Source organism: Protopterus annectens, chromosome 3.part0 (genome assembly GCF_019279795.1).
Source record: "Protopterus annectens isolate FY-2018-M chromosome 3.part0, PAN1.0, whole genome shotgun sequence".
Taxonomy (NCBI): Eukaryota; Metazoa; Chordata; order Ceratodontiformes; family Protopteridae; genus Protopterus; species Protopterus annectens.
This window is the reverse complement of record NC_056731.1, coordinates 1,629,101,363-1,629,124,602: the sequence shown is the minus strand read 5'-3', so window position 1 is coordinate 1,629,124,602 and position 23,240 is coordinate 1,629,101,363. Positions and strand designations below refer to the sequence as shown.

The following is a 23,240-nucleotide window of genomic DNA, read 5'->3' as shown; positions in this document are numbered from 1 at the left end:
GTGTGTGTGTGTGTGTGTGTGTGTTGTGTGTGTGTTCTGTGTCTTTTCGCGGTTTTGTGGTTTTGGGAGTTTGGGTTTCACAGTTTTGTGGTTTCGGTTATTTGGATTTTCGACTTCATGGTCTCGAGATACTGAAATTCGATATTTGGGTTATGAGGTTACGAGGTTATGAAGTGAATATATATATATATATATATATATATATATATATATATATATATATATGTATATTTTTTTTATTTTTCATGTTACTTGGTGCCTTAATAATACAAGCATTTAAGTGGGAGTAGAAATCAGAGGCACAGAAAGTGGCTTTCAAAACTTTGCAGAATACTTGGTATAATGAAGAATGGGGCCACATGTTTATCAATTTTTTTTTTTACTTTCAGTTACAACGAGTGGCTGGATTCAGAAGAGTGGAGACATCACAGATTGAATCAGATGACATCTGTTCAGCGGTATCAAGAATCACTGTACAACCTGAACTAAACCATCTCATAACTTGTAACAGGAGCACTGCATAACCTGCAACAATAACAATGCATAATATGTGGAAAGAATTCATGGGGGATAATTTTACAATAGAAGGACTTAGTTATGGTGATATAAACAATACATGCCAAAAAGATAATAAAAGAGCTACAGGAGATGATATCTAGGTGAATTATGAAGTCAGAAGAGAACAGTTTTTTATGTCTATACTTCACTCTCTTAGACTGTAACTACCTGATACAGCTATTAGGATAAACTACGTACTGTTATGGATGATTAGGAATCACTGGGGAATAAATGCAAACTTTATTTAAAGTCTCTTATAACCACCTATAGAATCAGCTTTGTGTGTAAGGTAAAAAGGCTACAGCTAGCAGTAATTGCCACTAGTCAAGTATGCAAACTAAACTCACTGCGTTTATATTTTATTTTCGAAAGTTTCAAACATCGAACACCATATGAGCGATGTTTGAAATCTCAAAAATATAATAAAAAAATAAAAATAAAAAAACTATACTTACCTAAATGCTGTAGGCAGGGGGGCAAGCCCCCCTGCACACCCCCACTACTTAAATATTCCTACTCCGAGATCACACTGCATTGAACTAAAGGGAAAATATTTCCTACGGTGATTTCCGTGTTACGGGCATGGCGTTTTGACGTTTCGACCAATCGGGTTTGCTCAATACACATTCGCTGTTTACAATTTTCGATCATGCAATAGGAATCCAACTCACTTTTACTGTTATGTAACAATGATCAAGCAGGTGTCTATTCTCAGTTAGAAAATAAAAGGGCAACAGACATATGCAGGAATGCAGAGGCAGAAGTCATATCAGAAGTAAACAAAAAAAACAGGTGGCAGCAGACAGTGCCCAAAAAACCCAAACAAAAGTAAAAAAAAAAACAAATCAAAGAATGTAAAGAACATGACCAGAAAAGAAGAAAGGAAAACAGGAAAACCCACAATTACAGTAGCAACCATGAAGAACTACTGGAACAATTACATGCTTATCTGCATTTGACACATGAGTGGCTAAGGGTAGGTGAATTTAAACCATAAGATGAAAGGTTTAATAATGGCAACTCAAGATGGCAGACTGTGCCTTTGCATTTACGGAGACTATAGAAAACATAAGAGATACGGGCAAATGTAAATTCTATATTAGAGAACTTGACATAGTTGCATGTTCCTGGTTCTAATACAATCATGGGTGAGGGTCTGTATGCTAAAAGGCATAATACTGTGGCAAGACTATTGCATTAGAGATTATGCAAACACTACAACATACAGGTAGCTGAGAGACACTGGAGTCATGAATCACAAAGAATTACCAAAAATAAAACAGTTCTGATCACATGGGATCATCCAATACCAACAGTCAATAAAGTAGAAGCAAGACAAAAACAGACACTGTAGTCAAAGAAAAAAATACAAAAGTAGCATTAATCATCGAAGTAGCTACAAGCAGTGATTATAGTGTCCTGTGTATTGAGAGCCAAAAAGTAATTAAAAACCTAGATATGCGTGCTGAAACAAGATCAATATGGAATAAAAACACACTGATAGTTCCAATAGTAAGCAAGAGTAAAAGGGTTAACAAAAATGAATTTAAAAACATACTTAAATGCATGTAACAATGTATGAACTGCAGAAGGAGGCAATTCTAGGGACATTGCAGGTGCTGAGAACAACACTCTTGGCAAACACGACAGACTGAAGCAATACTAATTTCATCACTTTAATTCTATCCTGTGGTCCATATCCATCACATTATTAGAAATTCTAAACATCTGAGGAAATAAGGCTGAACTAGATTGCTAGTTAACTGGGATTAAGTCATACATTAGACGTCATAAATATTAAACTGAGAATGTTGTAAGAATCAATGCAGCTGAACCTTTTAAAACCTAAAGCTTTCTGAATGTGTTTTGAAAGGCTTTTCTGGTTATGCATGTTATTTATAGTGAAAGGGATAGAACTCTACATGTAAATGAGTGCAGCCTCAGTTATCTAGGAACTAGGAACAGGAACTATTAAGAATTGCATTTCTAGGTTGTAACTTTGTACCCACAGTGATAAAAATGCTATGATAATTTCTGTGGCATCACAATGAAAATAAACTGCACAAGCAGTAATATCAAGTATGCTTTAATGTTCTGTAATTGTGACCATCTTAACCCTTAATTAACTGTCCACAGTATGGTGCTAAGCTTTGCATGTATTCATTTGTGACATGCTTAGTCACTGCACACAAGGTACATATGAAAACAATGAAACTAGGGTCTTATATTATGTTTATGTTACATTTCCATTTTAGTTGTGATAAACAAAATAGCATTCTATGAAATGCAAAAGTTGGCTTTGTACTGTCCTGCTTTTAATTAATGCCTTACTAAGGTCACAAAGAAGAATCAATACAGCTGGTTTAAGAATAGTTTTGTTTAAAACTGAAGCAGAAGACAAGGAATAATATAATGTGTAGGAAATACTTTCATGGGGGTATGCAAATATAACAACAGCTAATTGTCTTTTTGTGAAGTGATCACAGAATAACTTTATTATGAATTTCATGTGTACAGATGTACCTAGAAAACATATTCTTTAGATAGTGCTTAGTAACTCTGCAATTTAAAGACAGATTGCCATTACTCAACTGTGTGAAGTTAAATAAATAAAATAAAGTGAATCATAGCAAGACAGTTTTATTTGTCGATTATCACATCTCTTTTCCCAAAAGAATAAAATATCTATGCTTTGTTTGGTAAAGACATGGTCATTCCAGTTTGTAAAATTCATTTAATTAATCAGGTTTAATTAAATGTTATGAGTAATGGAAAATATACTTACATCTGCTATTCCTTCCTTGAACGTTTCACTGTATGTACTGTCAGGTGTACTGCGCTGGTCATCCTTGAGGTAAGTTGCATGAGGATTGGGTGAAGTATCATAATGATTGTGCTCAAAGATAACTCCTCTTGTTTCATCACTGTCTGCTCTGCTGTAATGTACAGCAGATGGCACAAATGCAGGGGAGTATGCTTCAGCTTTTACCACTGTAACACCAGTTATGGAGATGGGTATTGCTTCAGCAGGGTTTGTGCCATAATGCTCCCTTTTGGAAGAGTCCAGATGTTCTGGATTCAAAGAAAGATCAACTGGAACAGTTTTTAGCACTTGTATTCTACCTTCTGTGACATCCAAATTACTGTGACCTTCACTTGTTCCAATACAGTTCCTAATTAAAAATAAATAAATAAATAAAACATATATAAATACATGTCAGCATTGATGGCTTGTTGCTAAAGCTTCAGAATATACTACATAGAAAGCAAAACACAAATCTACTTTCTGGTGTATACATTGGGGTAAAAATCATGCATTCTTACTGCAGCTAAAATGTTATCTTTTACTGTTTCTTTCAAGATGATGTCATTCAGTTGTCTAGTATTTTGTTTAGTCTGTGAAAAAAATGTCCACTCCCACTACAATTTAGACATGCCATGATTCATGCATGTTCTGACATGTTTGTATGGGTTTTGTGCAGTCACAATTTCTTATGGTCCTTTTTCCTAAACTCTTTAATCAAATTGTCTGCTTCAGATTTCTTTCCAATCATAATGTGAACACAGTTAAATTCCATGCTATTTTATTGAACTGTTTCTTTAAAAATGAATGGTCTTTTTAAATTGTTATTGGTCAAATTAACCTATTAAATGCATGGAGATTAGTTTATAGTTGATTAGGATCAACACTTTAAATGTTAATATGACTTTATCAATATTATTGATGTTCTTCTTTGTAGTTGGAGCTTCAAGTGATTTTCATCAAGTCAACAACTTAATATCATTAAGATGATCTTAATTTTTGTAATTACTTAATTTGGACTGAACTTGAAGATAGTCCAGCATGATTAGCACTCTAACCTAGTCAACAAATAGGGAAATAAACAAATAAATAAAATCATTTGCAATGACTAAGATTTTTTTATGCAAGTCAAAATTTATTTTATTAAAAAAGTTAATAAAAGTTAGTGGCAGCCATTGAAACCCTGATTATCTTCTGATATTCTGTTTGAAAGTAATATAACAGGTGGTATACAATTTCAATCAATTAGTATTTAATTTCCTACCTTGAGAGGATATAAATTAGCAATTCATATTTTCTATATGACTACTCAAAAATTCCAATATTTAATGAAAGAGCTTTAAAATTAACATTATTAGTAATATTACTAAAATGTAAATGTTGAAATGTCTGAGCATATTATCAATAAACCCTTCAGAATTTATAATCATAAAGAAGTCTTTCTAGCCATCATACAGTATCTTGAGCAGTATGCTGCAGAAGAGTTAAAACAAACTATTTAAATAACTGAGAGCTGCTTTTGATAAACTTTAATAATAACAAGGAATTAAAGTCGGATGATTCATAATAAGGATATGTATTGCAAACCGTTCTTTCGAAATGATTTAGTGATTTTATCTTTATGTAGCCAAATGTTTATTTATTATCCAAGTTTTCAATATATTTCTAAACTTGCTGGGAAAATCTTTTTCTGTGTGGAATGATTTGTATAATGTTAACTCTGCTGATCTCGCCTTAAGATAATTGATGGAAATAATCAGTAGCACTGATAATTAAGCTCACTTGGTTTCTTTTTTGTGTAAAATATTTATGAACTCCTTGCCTGAATCTTTTTGAGATAAGAGTAAACATAGAAAGGGCATTGTATGGTCCCAAGATTTTAGAATCAGATATAATACAGTCCATTGCATTCAACTTTATTTTCAGATTTAATGTTATTTTACTGAAAAACAATGCATACTATTTTAACTTATGTTAAATTAAATGAATTTGCTATGATATTCTGCATCATGGTTGGAAATGTGATGTTAGCATGAAATGTGATTGGTTCCATACCTATGTCTACTTGCCCTAAACTAACAGATTTATGGAATGCAACAGAAAGATTATTTTCTTTTTTCCCCTATAATTATGAAGTTGTTACTTCTGATTACATTAAACTTTCTTTGATCCTTTCCTCCTAATTCCATGTCTGTTTTGCATACCTACCTTTTTATTTCAGAGTTTTGAACAATTACCTGGAAATGCATCACAATGTACTAGAAAATAAAACATTCTATCATGACCAGTAAATTATAGGATCAATAACATCAAAATGCATTGTGATGTAGAATTTTTAATTTACAACTAGGGCATGTGTTCATGCAACAAATGCAATATATTCCTTTGGATTCATTAATGCCTACACTAAGTGTACACTAAGTGTACACCATTCTGAGTGAACAGAGCACAAGCATAACTCACACATTTTTTGTCCTAATTTTAGATTTCCTAGTGATTTTTTTTTTACAGCTTTAAACACTGAAGGGATTCATAAAGGTTACCACAAAGTATAGACTAAATATGCACTTAGTGTAATCTTTCTGAGTGACTAGAAAGTGGAAAAAATTTGGTAGGGATATTCTTGAATATAGATCGTGTACACTTAGTGTACAGTGTAGCTGTTAAGCTGTCTATAAATTGTTTATTATTCTCTTAATGTGTTGTTATTTAATTTATAATAAACCAATAATTGTTTTTTTTTATTGCAGTATTCTCCATGTGCATTTTAGTACAAATATAATACCTGACTGGGACCTGTTTCTTCTTCTTATTCCTTTGCTACACCTTACAAATCCTCCTCTGTCTCCTGTTTATATTCATTATACTGTAAATGCTAATAAAAGGCTTTAAAATTTATAAATAAATTATTCTTGTCCAAAGGGAAACAACATTAAGGGCAACATTTATATGTCATGCAATTTCTAGCTTGATGTCTTCTCTTACTGCATTCTTGTTGAAAATATTAAAACTAAACAACATTGTCACCAGTTCAAACAGTACATTAGAGATTTTCAGAAGCATGAATATGCAGAATTATAAATAATAAAATAAAGAACTATGAACCTTCAGGATTATGTGTCCTTTCAGTATGTTCTTTGGACAAAAAAGGTAGTAAGTTAAAAAGAAAAGTCACTCTGTCACATCTAGTTATTTGCATTCTAGACTCATCCCTTGACTGAGTCTATTACTGATATGAAAACTCTGTCTACCTGGATTGCATTTGTTACTGCTGACAATGCCACATTCTCTTAAGCATAAGATTTATATTTAGTACCATTCCATAATCCATATATATTCGAACTGTGAAGTTCAAAAACTAATTATCGCAAAGCCGCGGAACACCGAATTCTTTCCCAGGGAAATAATTCAGTGGGCCATTTCTGTGGCTTCACTTTTTTCAGCACTGTGGTGGAAAGTTACGGGACAGGTTTAGGCAAGTGTGTGATTGTGTGGACGTTAGGGTTAGGCCATGGGTTAGGTGAGTTAGGGTTAGGTTGCAGGTGAGGTGGGTGTGCGATAGTGACAGACTTTAGGGTTAGGGTGGGATCGCTGAGTTAGGGTTAGGGCACGGGTCAGGTGAGCGTGCAATAGTGATGGACCTTAGGGTTAGGATTTGGGTTACGGTAAGTGGATAGATAGTAGAGTATGTACAGTTTAGTGTAGGGTTAGATGTAGGATTTTAAGTGTATGTGTGTGGATTGCTGTTTTTTTTGTGTGCTTGTCTTGTGTGTGTTTCTTGGAACAGCGATTTTTTTCCCTGGGAAAGAAATCGCTGTTCTAAGCCTTCGATGGTTTTGCACTTCGAGGTTAGAGGTTCAAACATATGGTGTTCAAACTTCTGCTTTTTCGATGACGTGATATAGACCGCATATATAGGATTCTTATCAGAGAACCGAAGACGCATAGGAAATGAAATAAAAAAGTGTTTAGTGTGGTTTTTTTTTTCTTTTTTTCTTTTTTTTTTTTTTTTGGGAACAGCAATTTTTTTTTCCCTGGGAAAAAATATCGCTGTTCTGGTAGTTCACTCATTTACATCTTCGCTGTTTTGGGTTCGTTATAACAGCATTCGACCTTTTGATCATTCGCTGTTATAACATAAAAACTATATATATATATATATATATATATATATATATATATATATATATATATATATATATTATAATGTAGTACACAGAAATCAAAAAGAATGGAATAAATTTCTAAAATGTCACCTTAATGGGGGCTTGAGATGATCTGACATAGTTCACTTAAAGGATTGATACACCTCTATACTGCTGCTCATAGTTGTTAACTATACATGACTTATGACACTTTTATATTATCTCTATTGTCCAGAAGACATGCTATATAAAATACTAGACTATTATTTGAAACTACCAATCAAAATAGAAAAGAGATGACAATATAAAGCTGAAATCCCGACTCAGTAAATGAAGTTGTGACTTTGCATCCAGGTAAATCTCACATGCCAGAACGTAGTTGGAATATAAAAATAAGAGCATTTGATAGGATATGCAAACAAACAGAATGTCTGTGTATTTCCATTACATGTTGAAAATGCTGACCATGACTACGAAGCAGTGACTGTAATCACTAACCCTTCTGTCAAAGAGTAATTAATTACTGGGTACCTGTAGCTCTTCCAGATGTTCTGCTATCTTTTTACTTTGGTTTGATAGATCAATCAGTGAAACACAGTCATTACATATTGTACTAGAAGCACATGGTAAATAGAAGTGCCTGTACCTTAAAGATGTAAGCTATTTAGGAAATGCCATGGCAAATCATGTAGTTTTTTTTTATTTTAATCGTTCTATACAAGCTAATAAATCTGGGGTAGGCAAACCCTAATTACTTTCCTGACTGAATGTCAGTGGCAATATTCACTCATAAGTTGTACGATGACTGTAGCTTATTTTAGCTGCATGTATAAGGTATGCACAGGTAAACATCATACGATGGCTGTAATGGTACTTCCTAGCATCAAAACTGCTTTCCTAACCAGTCGACAACGCTTTACAAATTTAACATTAGCCAATTTACCAGCTATTTAACTCACCTTTTATCTTGGTCATCATGAATCTCTGCTATTTTGCTTACTGATAAAAGCTTTTTATCCCTGGGAACCTGTGAACAACAACAACATTTAAATAAAGGGTATGCAGTACTATTTCTATACTTGGCTTAGCAGTTTACCCAATAAATAATAACAATTTTGAAAAATAACCTTTCCTAAAATCACTTGTTACTCAAATATTTTAACAGGCACATGAAAGAAAAAAAAAAGTAATTCTCTTTGCAAATATCCTTGCTAAAAATAAATGCAATATTGACTCATCTGACAGTTTTGGTCTGCAACAGTTTTACTGCTTACATGCACAGCAGATGTGATCAGAATCCCTTAGCTTTAAAAATGTAGGCATCAGCACATTATTCTATGTTTGCTGAAAACAGTCTCTTTAAAATGTTAATTGGTAGTGCTTCCTAATTAATTCAGGATTCTCAAGGTATATAAGACACCTGATTCAACAGCATGGTGTCACTTGATAAAGCTCAGAATTTATCTGAGCGAAAGCGCTTATGTGTTATCATTCTGTGGTTCTGAATAAAGGAATTATTTGAATTCGTTTGGTGCCTACCTGGATTTATTGAATCTGCTTTGGTGAACTTACAACGAACTGTTCCATCTCCTGGCTGTGTGTGCATTTACTTCCTACTTTGCTGAAAACTTGCTTTGTGCAGTGTCTTAGCTGATGAGATTTTGCCAGTTTTCTGAGCTGGTGACATTTAATACAAAATGTATTGTGCTACTTGTAATTTACCTGATTGTACCACTACATTAAGATGTTATTGTAAATTAGAGAATGGGAGATCTGTACATTGCCACTCTGATTGGAAAATGAATGTTCTCTAGTAGGGTGTTAATGTGTAGGTAATGCCCATTGAAAAACGAGTCTGACACTTTATGGCAGTATATTAAGTTGCTCTGGAGCTTGGACTGTAACAAAACTAATGACTGCCATTATTTTATGCTCTCTTTGCCATGTAGCAAGTGTAAAATTATAAAATAAAATAGAGAAGCACATATATATCTGTGTGTGAGTGTATCTGTGAGTGAAAGTGAGACTGAGATTCATCGAGCCATTATTTTACACTCGCTAAGCAGTATTTTTGCTGTTTAGCGTATGTAAAATTAAAATAAACATTAAAAAGAAAGAAAAGTGCATATGTGTGTGTTTGTGTGTGTGTGTGTGTGTGTGTGTGTGTGTGTGTGTGTGTGTGTGTGTGTGTGTGTGTGTGTGTGTGTGTATTTGTTTATGTTTCTGTCTGCATGTGTGAGTGCATGCATGTATGCGTCCTTGCTCCTTTATCTGTTTAAACATTTCTGCAGTTTTTTCTACATAGTAGTGTGGGTAGTTGTAGCATTGTCCATATTCAGGCTTGTGTTTTGAGCCTAGTTGTTTGTTGGTAGAGGCTGTGCTTCTGAGCACATGTTTCAGGCCATCTTAGTTTAGCCAAAGCCAGTATAGCATTTCAGTGGGAGTGAAGTGTTCATGGTCATTGGCTGATTGGGGTTACCTGGACTACGGCTTGGAGTAAGCACCTCAATGGTTCTTTCAAGCTTTTTTTAAAGTTGTTTCAGGTTTCAACTTTGTTATTTAAGAAGTTAACTTGTGAGTGCTTCTGCCATTTCACACTGAGCTCATCAGAGGAAGGGCACTGAGCAAACTGATCCGGGATATACAACATTAGGTATACTGTTTTTTGCTTATTTTTATGAGTTATTTATAGCACTTTTATTGTCTGCTGCATACTTTTCTAGCAAGTTTCACTGTGTGTGAGGTATTAACTAGAATTTTTCTACAATTGTTAAGCATCTGTTTGGGTTTGTTTGTTTTGATTTCCTGCCAAGGAGTGTATCATATAACTTAATTGTTTGCAGTTAAAAGCATTCTCTAGAGTCTCCTTGCTCCTTTATCTGTTTAAACATTTCTGCAGTCTTTTCTGCCTAAGTAGTGTGGGTAGTTGAAGCATTATCCATATTCAGGCTTGTGTTTTGGGCCTAGTTGTTTGTTGGTAGAGGCTATGTGTCTGAGCACATGTTCCAGGCCATCTTAGTTTAGCCAAAGCCAGTATATAATTTCAGTGAGAGTGAAGTGTTTATGGTCATTGGCTGATTGGGGTTACCTGGACTATAGTTTGGAGTAAGCATCTCATTAGTTCTTTCAAGCTTTTTTTTTTAAATTGCTTCAGGTTTCAACTTTGTTACTTAAGAAGTTAACTTGTGAGTGTTTCTGCCATTTCACACTGAGCTAATCGGAGGAAGGGCCTTACCTCAGGCTTTGTGCCCACTGAATGGCGCACAGTGACGGTCATCCCACTCCACAAAGGGGGAACCATCACGGACCCTGGGAACTACCTCCCCATTAGCCTGACAAGCCTGGTCTGCAAGGCTATGGAACGTATCGGTTTACTATCATAATTCCGATGTGCATCTTGTCGACACCACTACAGTGAATGTCAGGGGGTCGAATGGTGACAATGTCGAACCCGACACTGTCGAAGTACAAATCTTGCCCCTATTTCGACCCATGTTAAAGCCCGTTTGGAGGTCGAATTTGAGATGTACTTTCAGCAATGTTGGAATTTGACATTGTCACTTTCACGCTTGGAAGTCAGAGATACCTGCCTTCGACCAAATGCACTTTGGAATTATGATAGCAAACCGATCGTATCATCATGGAACTTATAAAGAATTACATTGGTAATCTCCAAACTCTGGACCTCACCCAGTTCAGGTTTGTAAAAGGCAGATCATGTCTCCTAAACCTGATAGACTTCATTGAAGCGGTCACCAAAGTCATAGATGAAGGTAAGGTGGTTCACACAGCCTATCTAGATCTCGCCAAGGCTTTCAAAACCATCCCCCACTTTGGAATTACAGATAAACTCACTAAACTAGCTATAAATACCTATGTTACAAGATGGGTTGCCAACTGGATCACTGACAGAACCCACACTGTAAAAGTAGCAGACTCCAAATCTGACTTCAGACCAGTGACAAGTGGAGTACCACAGGGTTCAGTCCTGGGTCCTCTCCTGTTTGGTATCTACTTCTCTGAAGTACAGGCTAACACAGGTCTTTGGCTATTGAAGTTCGCAGATGACTGCAGACTTGGAGCCATAATCGAAACTCCTAACGATGTGGATATCCTACAAAAGGGCCTCACTGAGACAGATGTCTGGTGTCAAAGCCATGGCCTCAAGCTCAGTGCCAAAAAGTGCATTGTCATCCCTTTTTGTAAAAACTCTGTACCCATGAACTACCACATAGGCGGTAGACTACTTAACACTGAAAGTGTGATAAGAGACCTTGGGACCTGGGACATAATCACATCACCACAGAAGTCAGGAAATTCTTCTACATGGCACACCTCATCACAAAAGGTTTCTCATCCAGGAAAAAAGAGGTCATTGTTCCTCTCTACTCGTCACTCATTAGACCCATTATAGAATACAGTGCCCCTTTTGGTGTGTACCTCACAAGACATCTACAACAACTGGAAAGGCCACAGAAATACCTCACAAAGAGTATTACTGGCCTAAAACAGATGCCCTATGCAGACCATCTCAAAAAACTCCAGCTTTACTCTGCCGCATATCACCTACTCAGAGGTGATCTCTGCCTAACATACAAAGATATGTCAAAGCCAGAGCTGTTGGACATGCTCCCCTTAAAGAAATCCCAATCCCTCCGAGCTACACGCTCTAGGAAGCTAAACCTTGTCACAACAATAAACAGAACATGCTGGAGGGATAGATTCCTGTCCCAGAGACTTCTCATACTCTGGAACAAACTACCTATCTATATCAAACAGAGCTCCTCAATAGCACTCTTCAAGAAAAATCTTGATGATTGGATGGGAGATAGGAAATTTTCCCCCCGGGGATCACTTCTGTGGCTCTGCTCAAGATGGGCACAGGAAAATAATTTTCTTGGGTGGAGAAAGCCAGGGTACCTTTTTGGCTAGGCTTATATAGGCCCTAGGGCCAATAGCCTAGTACCTACCTATGAACCTATGAAGAAGTGTGTTTATGTGAGAGAGAGAGAAACTGATCGAGCAGTGGCAGCAGCAGTTAAGAGCCATGCATACCTTTCAACCACTTAGCTCAAGAAATCTGGATAAAACCTAAAATAAAGGGGGGACAACTGCTCAAAAATAGGAGCAGATTTTAAATATTGTGCTTATAAAATTAGAAGTTCTAGAATAACAGGATTTGTGTTAGCATGCATTTTCTGAAGGAAATAGAGTCTGAAACTCAAATGTATATTATTATTTAATTACTTCAATTCCTAATGATTGCCAAGAAAGCAGAGATTTTATGAGTCAGGGACAAAAACGATGAGGTAAATATCTGGGCATTTTTTTAAAAATGTCATATTGTGGATGTAAGATATTTCCACCAACACCACTACATATACTACAGCAAGTTTGAATCATTTAGGCCGAGGAACTACTTTACATCAAAAACTAAAAAAAAAAAATAATATAGTAATAAAAAAATAAATAAGTCAAACACAACAATTTTACTGACAGGCCATTCTCTAAGTGCAATAATACTTTCCAGGTTGTGTGTTACTGTGTAAATAATGCCCTTTCAGGAATGTAGAGGCCCTCTGACTTTGGCATTGGCCTCAGAACACACCTGAGCATGTGTTATTTACACAGTAACTCAGACCATGTAGGGCATTATTGCTTGCTTAATTGATATAACTATACTCTATAAAACAATGTCTTAGTTTGGCTTTCTTACCAGATCATATGCCCCTCATCCAGTGGCAGTTTATGAATCATGACAGTATAAATGGTGTTACTGTACAGATTTCAGTAGGGTACCTAATTTCTTTTCCCTTCAGTCATTGTAAGAACACACAGAGTGAGTATAAAGCTAAGTTTATGCATGTGTGTATGCATATGTGTGTGTGTGCGTGTGTGTGTGCGTGTGTGTGTGTGCATGTGTGTGTGTGTTGTGTGTGTGTGTGTGTGTGTGTGTGTGTGTGTGTGTGTGTGTGTGTGTGTGTGTGTGTGTGTGTGTGTGTGTGTGTGTACACGCGCACACGTGTATGGGGGTGAGTGTCTTTATTCATGTGCATTTGTAAGGTGACAGCTGTTACACATAAAGAATATGCCATGGTAGATAGAGAAATACCTTGTAGCATATGTAGAGCAAGTTCCAAAAAGACATTGGAGGTAGGACATGCATATAAATAGGTTTATTCAATAATCCACATATTAGAATATTAGCCCACTTGATTTTGCAGTTTCAAAATAAAGAAAACTACCTTTACAAGATGTGTGTTTCATCCACATGGGCCTCTAGGTTACAGGCCGTCTTTTTAAACAAAAGGAAAGTCTAAGGCTGCAGGCTTTTCTCAGACCCTACTTTAAGATACAAAAACAATTACTTTTGCCAGGTATATTCTACAGGTTAGCCCCAAATTGTCTATCTTTCACTACATGCTTCCAGATCTTCCTTGAGATAATACTATGGAACTAACTTCCTGAGATTAGTCCTTCAAGCTGCTCCCCTTTACATTGCAGTAACTGGCAGTAGCGAACATGTGATATTGCTGTGAGAATATGCTCACATTCCATACTCTAGTGTACAACCCGAGTTTATATTTAAAGCTGTATACACATTTTCAGTAACCAGCATGTTATAACTACACAACCCACACAAGAGTAATCAGGAAAGCAAGCCTAAGCCCATAAGGTCCACTAAGTCTGCTTCCACAAAGAGAAATGCTTAAGTTATCATACATGGCTATAGTTAAGAATACAGACTCGGCACTCACCAGACTGGAAAAGAACATGGTTATTGTGAGCTGCCTGTCTAGTGCCAGGATCTCTGATGCAATTAGGGTCTAAGGTTCCTTAAGCTAGACAATATGGCCATGACGTATTGGTGGTCCATGTTGAAATACATTACCTGAGGCACGCTACCCAGAAATACATGCAGTGAGACATGATACAATTTACTATGTATGTGCTGGAGGCAGGAAAGGCAGTGGTTTTGAGAAGTATCTTGGTTTCACCAAGAATGATGCATGGATACTAAGACATGATACAATTGGCTAGATGGGGATCAAGTAAGTGTAGGTCTGGGAAAATGTAGAACATAAGATTTCTTATTTCACCAGGGATAGCTTTCACCTTCCACAGCAGGGCTTCTTCATACTAGCTAAAGTCTTTGCAGATCCAACAGTGCCTTTCTTTAGGGAAAGTTCCAGTCCTGGGCATTCCTACACAGCAAACTCAGAATTAGGCAACATAATGGTGGCACTACTCAGTTCTAGGAGTCTAAATAGAAATATGCGAGAGCTTAACTTGCTCCTACAACTCGAACACATTCCTATCTATACAGTTATTGAAATATGGCTTTAATGCAATGACAGCACTCCCTCTATACTATGGTTTAGCAGCTATCGTACCTTCAGGCCACTGGAACAAATGTGAGGGAGGATCTGTACCTTTCAGAAATACAGTCACCGCATGTCAAATTGCCCAGAGCCTTCACTTGGAGCTCCCGATGATTCAAATCACCCTTAAAAAATCTGACTATTACTTCACTGCTAGCTATAAAACCCCATCAATGCCCCCCAAAGATCAAAAAAACTACCTCAATACCAATGAAGGGGTTAAATATCAAATGAATGCCTTCTCATTAGGGGACTTCAATTGCCCAAGCATTAACTGGATCACTTCACCTCTAAAAATGGACGTGCTCGGCATTTCCTAGACTTTGTTAATACTAATGCAATGCAACAAATTATAATACTACCCAATAAAGTCTCTAATTTCCTTGATCTGGACCTTACCAACCTTGCCTCTGCTTGTTCCTCACTCTGCATCTCTTAATCTCTGAGTAATTCTGACAGTAAATAAGTCATCTTCTCTGATAGACCTAGTGGTATGACCAAGCACAACATGAGACCATCTTTAAGGACTTCCCCAGCCAAACTTACTTCAGCTTACAGAAGACCTAAGCAAAGTTCCCAACAATCCCATGCAAATGGACCCAAATGTGAAGGTTGCTTCATTTACCTTTTACCATGCTCTAAATGCAGAGTAGAAAAGTTCATACCCATCTGCCCTAAATATAATAGTAAATTCAAGAATAGACCTCACTGCAGGAACTCTCATATTAATGAATAATTGTGTAATAAAAGAAGGAAAGTAATAATAAGTTGTAAGAAATACCCATCACTCAAGAACACATCAAATTATGCCAGTAAGGAACTTAATATCACTATTAAAAAATGTAACGCAAAATAAGAACTTAAGGTCACTACAGACACTAAAGGAAAATGTAAACAATTCTTCAGTTATGTTAGGAAGTTAAAGAATAATGTCCAACAATGCACTGAACTCATCCATAATAATGTCAAACATTACAGCCTCATGGATATAGCCAATATATTGGCAAACAAATGTGGTGCTTACTTTATTCTACCACCCCACATTATTGCCTCCACTATCACTAAAAATGATTTCCTCTGAAATTACATTAGATTAAGTCTTTGAATCCCTGTCAAATGCTAAAAATAATACTTCTTTGGGAGCAAATAACATATCAAGCTGCATTCCCATTAGTGCTACAGTATGTACTACTGCAGTCTTTATTTAAACTCAAAAAGAAAAAAGATAGGCAAGACAAAGCTATGTAATTTTCTTCTTTAATAAAAACAAACACAGACTCCAAGTGGTGGTAAGCGCTTCCGGGTTCTCCAACCCTTCATCAGACAATTAAAACAGCATAGGTCTTCACTATTTAAGTAATGAAACAACCAATCAAATTTCAATACATTACCCGCCTTTTTTCTGGGAGAAAGTTAACATCTTTAACCACAAGGAGTGGATGCAGTATATAGGAGCTTATACGCGTTTTGTTGATGATGTTTTTATTTTTTGGCAGGGTACCGCAGATAATCTACACAAGTTTCTGGATTATCTTCACTCCACAACTTCTTTCTTTAGATTTACACTAATTCATTCTAGGGAACAGATAGACTTTTTGGATGTAAGGATAAAACATACTTTGGAAGGATACACTTCCAGCATACACAAGAAAGATTGTTGGAAAAATCATTTATTATCCTATGACAGCATGCACCCTCGTTATATGTTCCCTAACATTGTAAAGAGTCAAGTTTGTAGAACATCCAGGTTATGCCTGGATGATGAACAATATGACAAAGAAGTAGAGGGGTTGAGAGCATGTTTTGGTCAGAGAGGCTACAATGAAAACATGGTTAATAAGGTAGTTCATTCTAGTTCTAAAAAGAGAACCAATAGTTATAAACCATGGATGAGACAAAGTCAGTCAGAAGGTGTAGTACATCAGAAAAATAAGAGATCTGATAAGGTTAGGTTATATTTCACCTATAGTAGTAACATCAATGACATACAGAGTATAGTGTGTAAAAATTGGAATATATTGAGGAGTGATCCTAGGTTGGATAACTTAATAAGTCATACACCCAGTTTTGGTTACAGACGTAACAAAAATCTAAAGGATTTATTGTGTGGAGAAAAATCTGTCTCTGGACGGAGACCACTACTAACCAAAGCAGGAACGGTACCCTGCAGTACATGTAAGGCTTGCAGTAGTATTAATAAGACTAGCACTTTTATACATCCCATGACTGGTCAGTCTTTTCAATTTAAGGCAAGAGCCACATGTAGGACATCCAACGTGATATATTTAGCCGAGTGCACACAATGTCCAGCCTTCTATGTGGGGATGACGAACAACATGTTAAAGGTTAGGATTTTGCAACATCTGTCCTCCATTAGGAATAAAGACCAACACAATGCACTCTATAGGCACCTGATGGACAATCCCACACATGCATTTTTATTTAAAGTTGCTACCAATGTGAGTTTAGGTGTAAGAGGGGGGGACATAAAATTACTCACAGAGACACTTGAATCAAAATGGATCATAACACTATCATCACACAGATATCCGGGTCTAAACGAGATGGTACCTTTAAAACCTGCCTTACAAAAAAGGCGGGTAATGTATTGAAATTTGATTGGTTGCTTCATTACTTAAATAGTGAAGACCTATGCTGTTTTAATTGTCTGATGAAGGGTTGGAGAACCCGAAAGCGCTTACCACCATTTGGAGTTTGTGTTTGTTTTTATTAAAGCAGAAAATTACATAGCTTTGTCTTGCCTATCTTTTTTCTTTTTGAATTGGACTTATTTGATTTGGCAAGACTTCAGCCTGAGCACAGAACATTGTATTTTGTTTCTTTATTTAAACTGTTCAACCTCAGCTTATACATATGGTTAGTTTCTGATGCCGGAATAACATCCCACATGACTCCCCTGAACAAGGGTCCCCTTTCCACAGACCCCGGTAATTATTCCATCAGCTTTACCAGCCTTATATGTAAAGGCATGGAATAACACAGCAGAGCTCATTTATGTAGACACAGGTAACTTACATGATCTAGACCCACACATTGCAAACGTCTTTGAAAAGGTTACAGAGCTTGTGTACAGTGGTCGCTCTATGCATACTGCTTATTTTGACCTGCTGCGGCTTTTGAAACAATTGCACATGTTGGTATTATTGAAAAATTACACAAACATAATATAAGTAATAAAACATAATATAAGTTAGTGTCATTAGCTCATTCTTCTTAATACAGAGAGAACATTTGATAAGGCCTTCTGTTCCTCCCTTTTCCCTTTTCAAAAAGTAAAACAAAACTTTTTTTTTTCTTTTTCGCCTGAACCTTCTTGTGTTCTGACTGTCCTTCTCAAACATATTGGAAATATACAGTATATTTCAGAGCATTTGTTATAACTGTATTTGCTATAACTGATTTAAGTATTTTTTTCTGGCTTTTTGAATATTTACTGCTTAGCAACTGCATCTTAGCCTGTTTATACAGCTCTGCATTCTATTTAAACTGTTTTTGTGTTGATTAACTGTTTTGCACTCTTAAAAAGTTATTTGTTGCTTAATTTTACCTGTAGGCTAACACACTCAAGTGTGCTAGCCGCTTAAAAGCATTTATAGCATTTACTGTCTGTTTTTTTCCTTGTCTCTGTAAAAAAACAAAACAAAAAAAAAAAATCTCTTGTTTTCCCACCTTACTGAACTAGAGTAGTCCAGTTTCAGAGTTGCTGATCCCTGGGCTTTGTTTTTAGTTCCTGTTACTGATCCATTGCCTTATTAGGAAGGAGGGAAGTTTCTCGCTTACCAGTGGGAGTGGGAAGCACTGAGCAGCCTTTTTGTCCGAATTGGTGAAGTTTCAGCCAGAAACTAGTAGTCCATTGGTCGTTTTGGGCCAATTCCTAGCTCCCTTCAGCCCCTGCTATAAAACACGCTAAACACGCATTTTCCAGCTTGTACCAACTCAGCACAGATCCTCGTGGTGGCCTGCAGAGTGATCCAAGCAGCAGAGAGCTAAAAGAGTGACTTTCTACCAGATATAAGTATTTTTGTGGCTTTCCCACTGTTATTAAGCTAGCGACTGCATTTCGCCTGTTTTACTGCTACTTTAAGTGATTTCTGCATTTTACACTGTTTATTGCACTTTAAGTTACTAATTGTTGCAAATTGTTTCTGTAGGCTACACACTAAAGTGCGCTAGCCGATTTACAGCATTTATAGCATTTACTGTCTGTTTTTTTCCTTATCTCTGTAATAAAACAAAAAAAATCTCTTGTTTTCCCGCCTTACTGAACTAGAGTAGTCCAGTTTCAGAGTTGCTGATCCCTGGGCTTTGTTTTTAGTTCCTGTTACTGATCCATTGCCTTATTAGGAAGGAGGGAAGTTTCTTTGCTTACCAGTGGGAGTGGGAAGCACTGAGCGGCCTTTTTGTCCGATTTGGTGAAGTTTCAGCCAGAAACTAGTAGTCCATTGGTCGTTTTGGGTTAATTCCTAGCTTCCTTCAGCCCCCTGCTATAAAACACGCTAAACGCGCGTTAGCGAGATTTAGCGCGGAGTTGCCACTGTTGCATACAAGAGCAGCGGCGGTTAAACAAGGTTAAACTATTCGGGCCATCTAAATTCCACTCTTCAAATTTTCCCTTAGAACTACCTTCCTCGAGCTGTACTGCTGATCTAACCAGCATATCCTATAACTGAAAAGTTCATCTCTACTTGATTCCCAAGTAGACTATTCTCTATCTGTAAAGCCTAGCACTTACTCCTACAGTACTTGCACCTTGATAAAGCACTCTTATTATAGATAGTACCCCACCAGCCTAAAACCCACTTCCCCTGGAGTCCTTTGAAAGTCTCTTTATCTACTACTTCTAGTATGTCGAGGGATCAGTTGCTAGTGTCCTCTCCAGCTCAACTGGTGAACCTGGGAATATTGAGGCAATGTTACAATTGCCTCATGTACACAGACAATCCTCTCCTTCTCCCACAAAACACAAATACATGCGAGAGATGCAACTATACGGCCAAACTGGAGGCTGAGCTCTCTCAACATAGGACTGGCAAGACCAGACAGGAGGAGAAGGTAACCACACACAATACATACCCAGTCACACATGGTACCATCACAACTTCAAATCATACCCATACTCACACAAAGACATACTCGGAGGTTCTGATCAAAAATTTACCAAAACAGCAGAGGCCACCAAAGCAGACACCCAAACAACTACCACCTCACGACCCAACACATGCAACACATAGACCACACAGTCAGAGTGTCAAACTGTCACAGCCCTTAAGGCCAAACAAAATGCCAGACACACTTGTCATTGGTGATTCCATAGTCAGACACACTGATGCCCCGCTCACCAGACTGAGTAAGGAGAAGGTCACAGTAAGCTGCCTGTCGGGCGCTAGAATCCGCCACATAACGCAAGCACTCAGGTCTCTCAACAGCAGGTACAAGTACGACTCAGTCATTGTCCACGCTGGTGTCAACGACCTGAGACGTACCTCCTTGGACTACATGAAAAGGGACATCGAGGAGCTCTCTGATTATGTAGCCCAGGCAGGTATGACCCTGACCTTGAGCAGTATCCTACCTTCACCTAGAATGATGCCACAATACAGTGATAAGATGATCAGCTTTAATAATTGGCTTAAATTCTGGTGTCATTCAAAGGATCCAATGTCTGTCTGCCTGGGATGACATGCTGGACAAGCCACGCTGCTTCGCAAGGAACGGCTTGCACCTGTCACCGCTGGGCTTCCGGATATTGGCAAAGGCTCTTGCCACCCCATAGTGCCTTTTTAGGCAAGGCTCAAATTCTAAACCTACCACCCTAGAACACCAAAAAGGAAAAAAACTAAGGGTAATGCTGCTCAATGCCAGAAGTCTCAATCTCAAGATGCACGCACTCGAGGCCCTTCTCAATATGGAGAGCATTGATGTCTGTGCTGTGACAGAAACCTGGTTCAAGGCTCCTGAGAGCACCCCAGCACTAACAGGTTTCACCTCATATCATGCCCGCCCCAAAATCCGGACAACACCAAGAAAGGAGGGGGGGTGTCCATATTCATAAAGGACACCCACACCTCAAGGTTGGTGGCAACGCACGATGCATCAGAGACCATCCAGGTGCAATTAACCATAGGCAAGACTGCTCTGAAATTTGTAGCATGTTACAGGCCACCCTCTCAAACTCAGGAACCCCACATGGCCTTCCTGAAAACATTGGAGGGATAAATGTATCTCCAAACACCATCATACTAGGTGACTTCAACTACCCTAATATAGACTGGGAACACTACTCAAGCCCGAACACTCTAACCCAAAGATTCCTGGAGTTCATAAACTCAAATGCCATGGAACAACTAGTCACCATCCCCACAAGAGGAGAAAACATACTTGATCTCATCATCACGAACATGGGATCAAAATGTTCAACACCGAAGTATACCCCTCACTGGTGAGATCAGATCATAAACTAATCTCGCTGGAGGTCCTCATCCCGCCCCACCTGAAGCATAAAAGACCACAGTGAAAAACTTCTCAAAAGCCGATTTCACACTTCTAAAAACTAGTGTGGTCTCCTTTAAGGCTCCTGAGCCAGTGGTAAACATTACTCAAACCGCTGAATCACTTACAAATGCCTTCTACCAGCACCTACAGGACTGCATGGATCAGGCAATCCCAAACAAAACTAAAACTCTCTGTACCAAAGGCAAGCATCCAGTCTGGTGGACCCCAGCCATAAACAAGCTCTACAACAAAAGGAGGAAGCTACTACAAGACAGAGCAAAATCCTTGAAAGGTAAGACACCTTTTATCATTATAAGTAAAAAACTAAGAGCTCTCATAAAATCATCCAAGGCAAATTTTGAGAGAAAAATCGCCAAGGACTCTAAAGACAATCATAAGGCCTTCTTTAGCTATGTTAGAAACCTAGGAGGAAACTCCCAGATATGCTCAGAATTAGTTCAAAATTATGTGAAAATTACTGAACCTACACACATTGCCAACATACTGGCTGACAGGTTCAGTGCAAACTTCTCCCCTCCCCAAAAGGAGAGATATCTATTCCAGAGGATTGTAGCCCCCAAACATCTCCAACGCCCAGGTGAGAACTGCCCTCACTAAGGCAAAAACACAGCATCCATGGGACCGGATGGTGTCCCCGGCTGTGTGCTTCATGAACTCAACGAGGAATTAAACCCACAGTTAGGACAGCTGTTTAATCTTAGCCTCACCTCAGGATGCACTCCAAGGAGTGGCGCGGCGACTGTGGTCCCACTTCATAAGGGCGGTGCCTCCACAGACCCTGGAAATTACCGCCCCATTAGCTTGACAAGCCTTATCTGCAAAGCCATGGAGAGGATCATAATGGAACTCATAAATAAAGACATAGGGAACTTGCAGACTTTGGATCCAACCCAGTTTGGCTTTGTCAAAGGCAGATCCTGCCTCTTAAACTTGGTTGACTTTTTCGAGACAGTCACCAAGGCCATTGATGAGGGAAAGGCAGTCCATACAGCCTACCTCGACCTGGCAAAGGCCTTCGACACAATACCCCACTCAGGTATCATCGAAAAACTCATCAGCTTGAATGTAAACCCATACATCACAAGATGGGTTGCAAACTGGCTAAGTGACAGAACCCACAGGGTCAGAGTTGCTGGAGCCATGTCAGACTCAAAGCCTGTCACAAGTGGTGCCCCACAGGGCTCAGTCCTGGGTCCACTCTTGTTCAGCATCTACTTTTCTGAAGTACAAGCAAACACAGGAGGGTTATGGCTGACAAAGTTTGCAGATGACTGCAAACTGGGCCATAGTCGAAAACACATCTGACACAGATATCCTCCAGAAGGGCCTCACAGAAACGGATAACTGGTGCCAGAGCCATGGCCTGAAGTTAAACGCCAAAAAATGCCTAGTCATACCCTTCGGGAAAAACAAGGTTACCCCTAGCTACCATATAGGTGGCAATCCACTGAGCACAGAAAAAGTCATCAGGGATCTGGGGACCCAAGTTGACAGTAGCCTTTCGTTTGACACTCATGTTGCTAAATTAGTTAGGAAAACCTTCTATATCGCCCACCTGATCATGAAGGGATTCACATCTAGATCAAGGGAGATCATCGTCGCCCTGTACTCATCACTCATTAGACCTATGATTGAGTACAATGCCCCGTTCGGAATGTATCTGACCAGACACCTGCTGCAGCTTGAAAGGCCCCAAAAGTTCCTCACCAAAAGGATAAAGGGTCTCAAAAATATGTCTTATGCTGCCCGACTGAAAGAACTCCAGCTCTATTCAGTCTCATACCGCTTGCTCAGAGGTGACCTGTGCCTGACATATAA

The 23,240-nt window shown here is 38.0% G+C and overlaps 1 protein-coding gene across 1 annotated transcript in view; it reads right to left on the bottom strand.

Annotated features, from left to right (window-relative positions):
• GRHL2 (grainyhead like transcription factor 2) overlaps window positions 1–23,240 on the bottom strand; it is a 759,972-nt gene that overhangs the window by 625,554 nt on the left and 111,178 nt on the right. The window contains exons 3-4 of the mRNA XM_044065661.1: window positions 8,466–8,533; window positions 3,344–3,731 (exon numbers count right to left, since the gene is read on the bottom strand). Coding sequence (XP_043921596.1) covers window positions 3,344–3,731; window positions 8,466–8,533 — 456 coding nt within the window. The remainder of the gene's footprint in view (window positions 1–3,343; window positions 3,732–8,465; window positions 8,534–23,240) is intronic.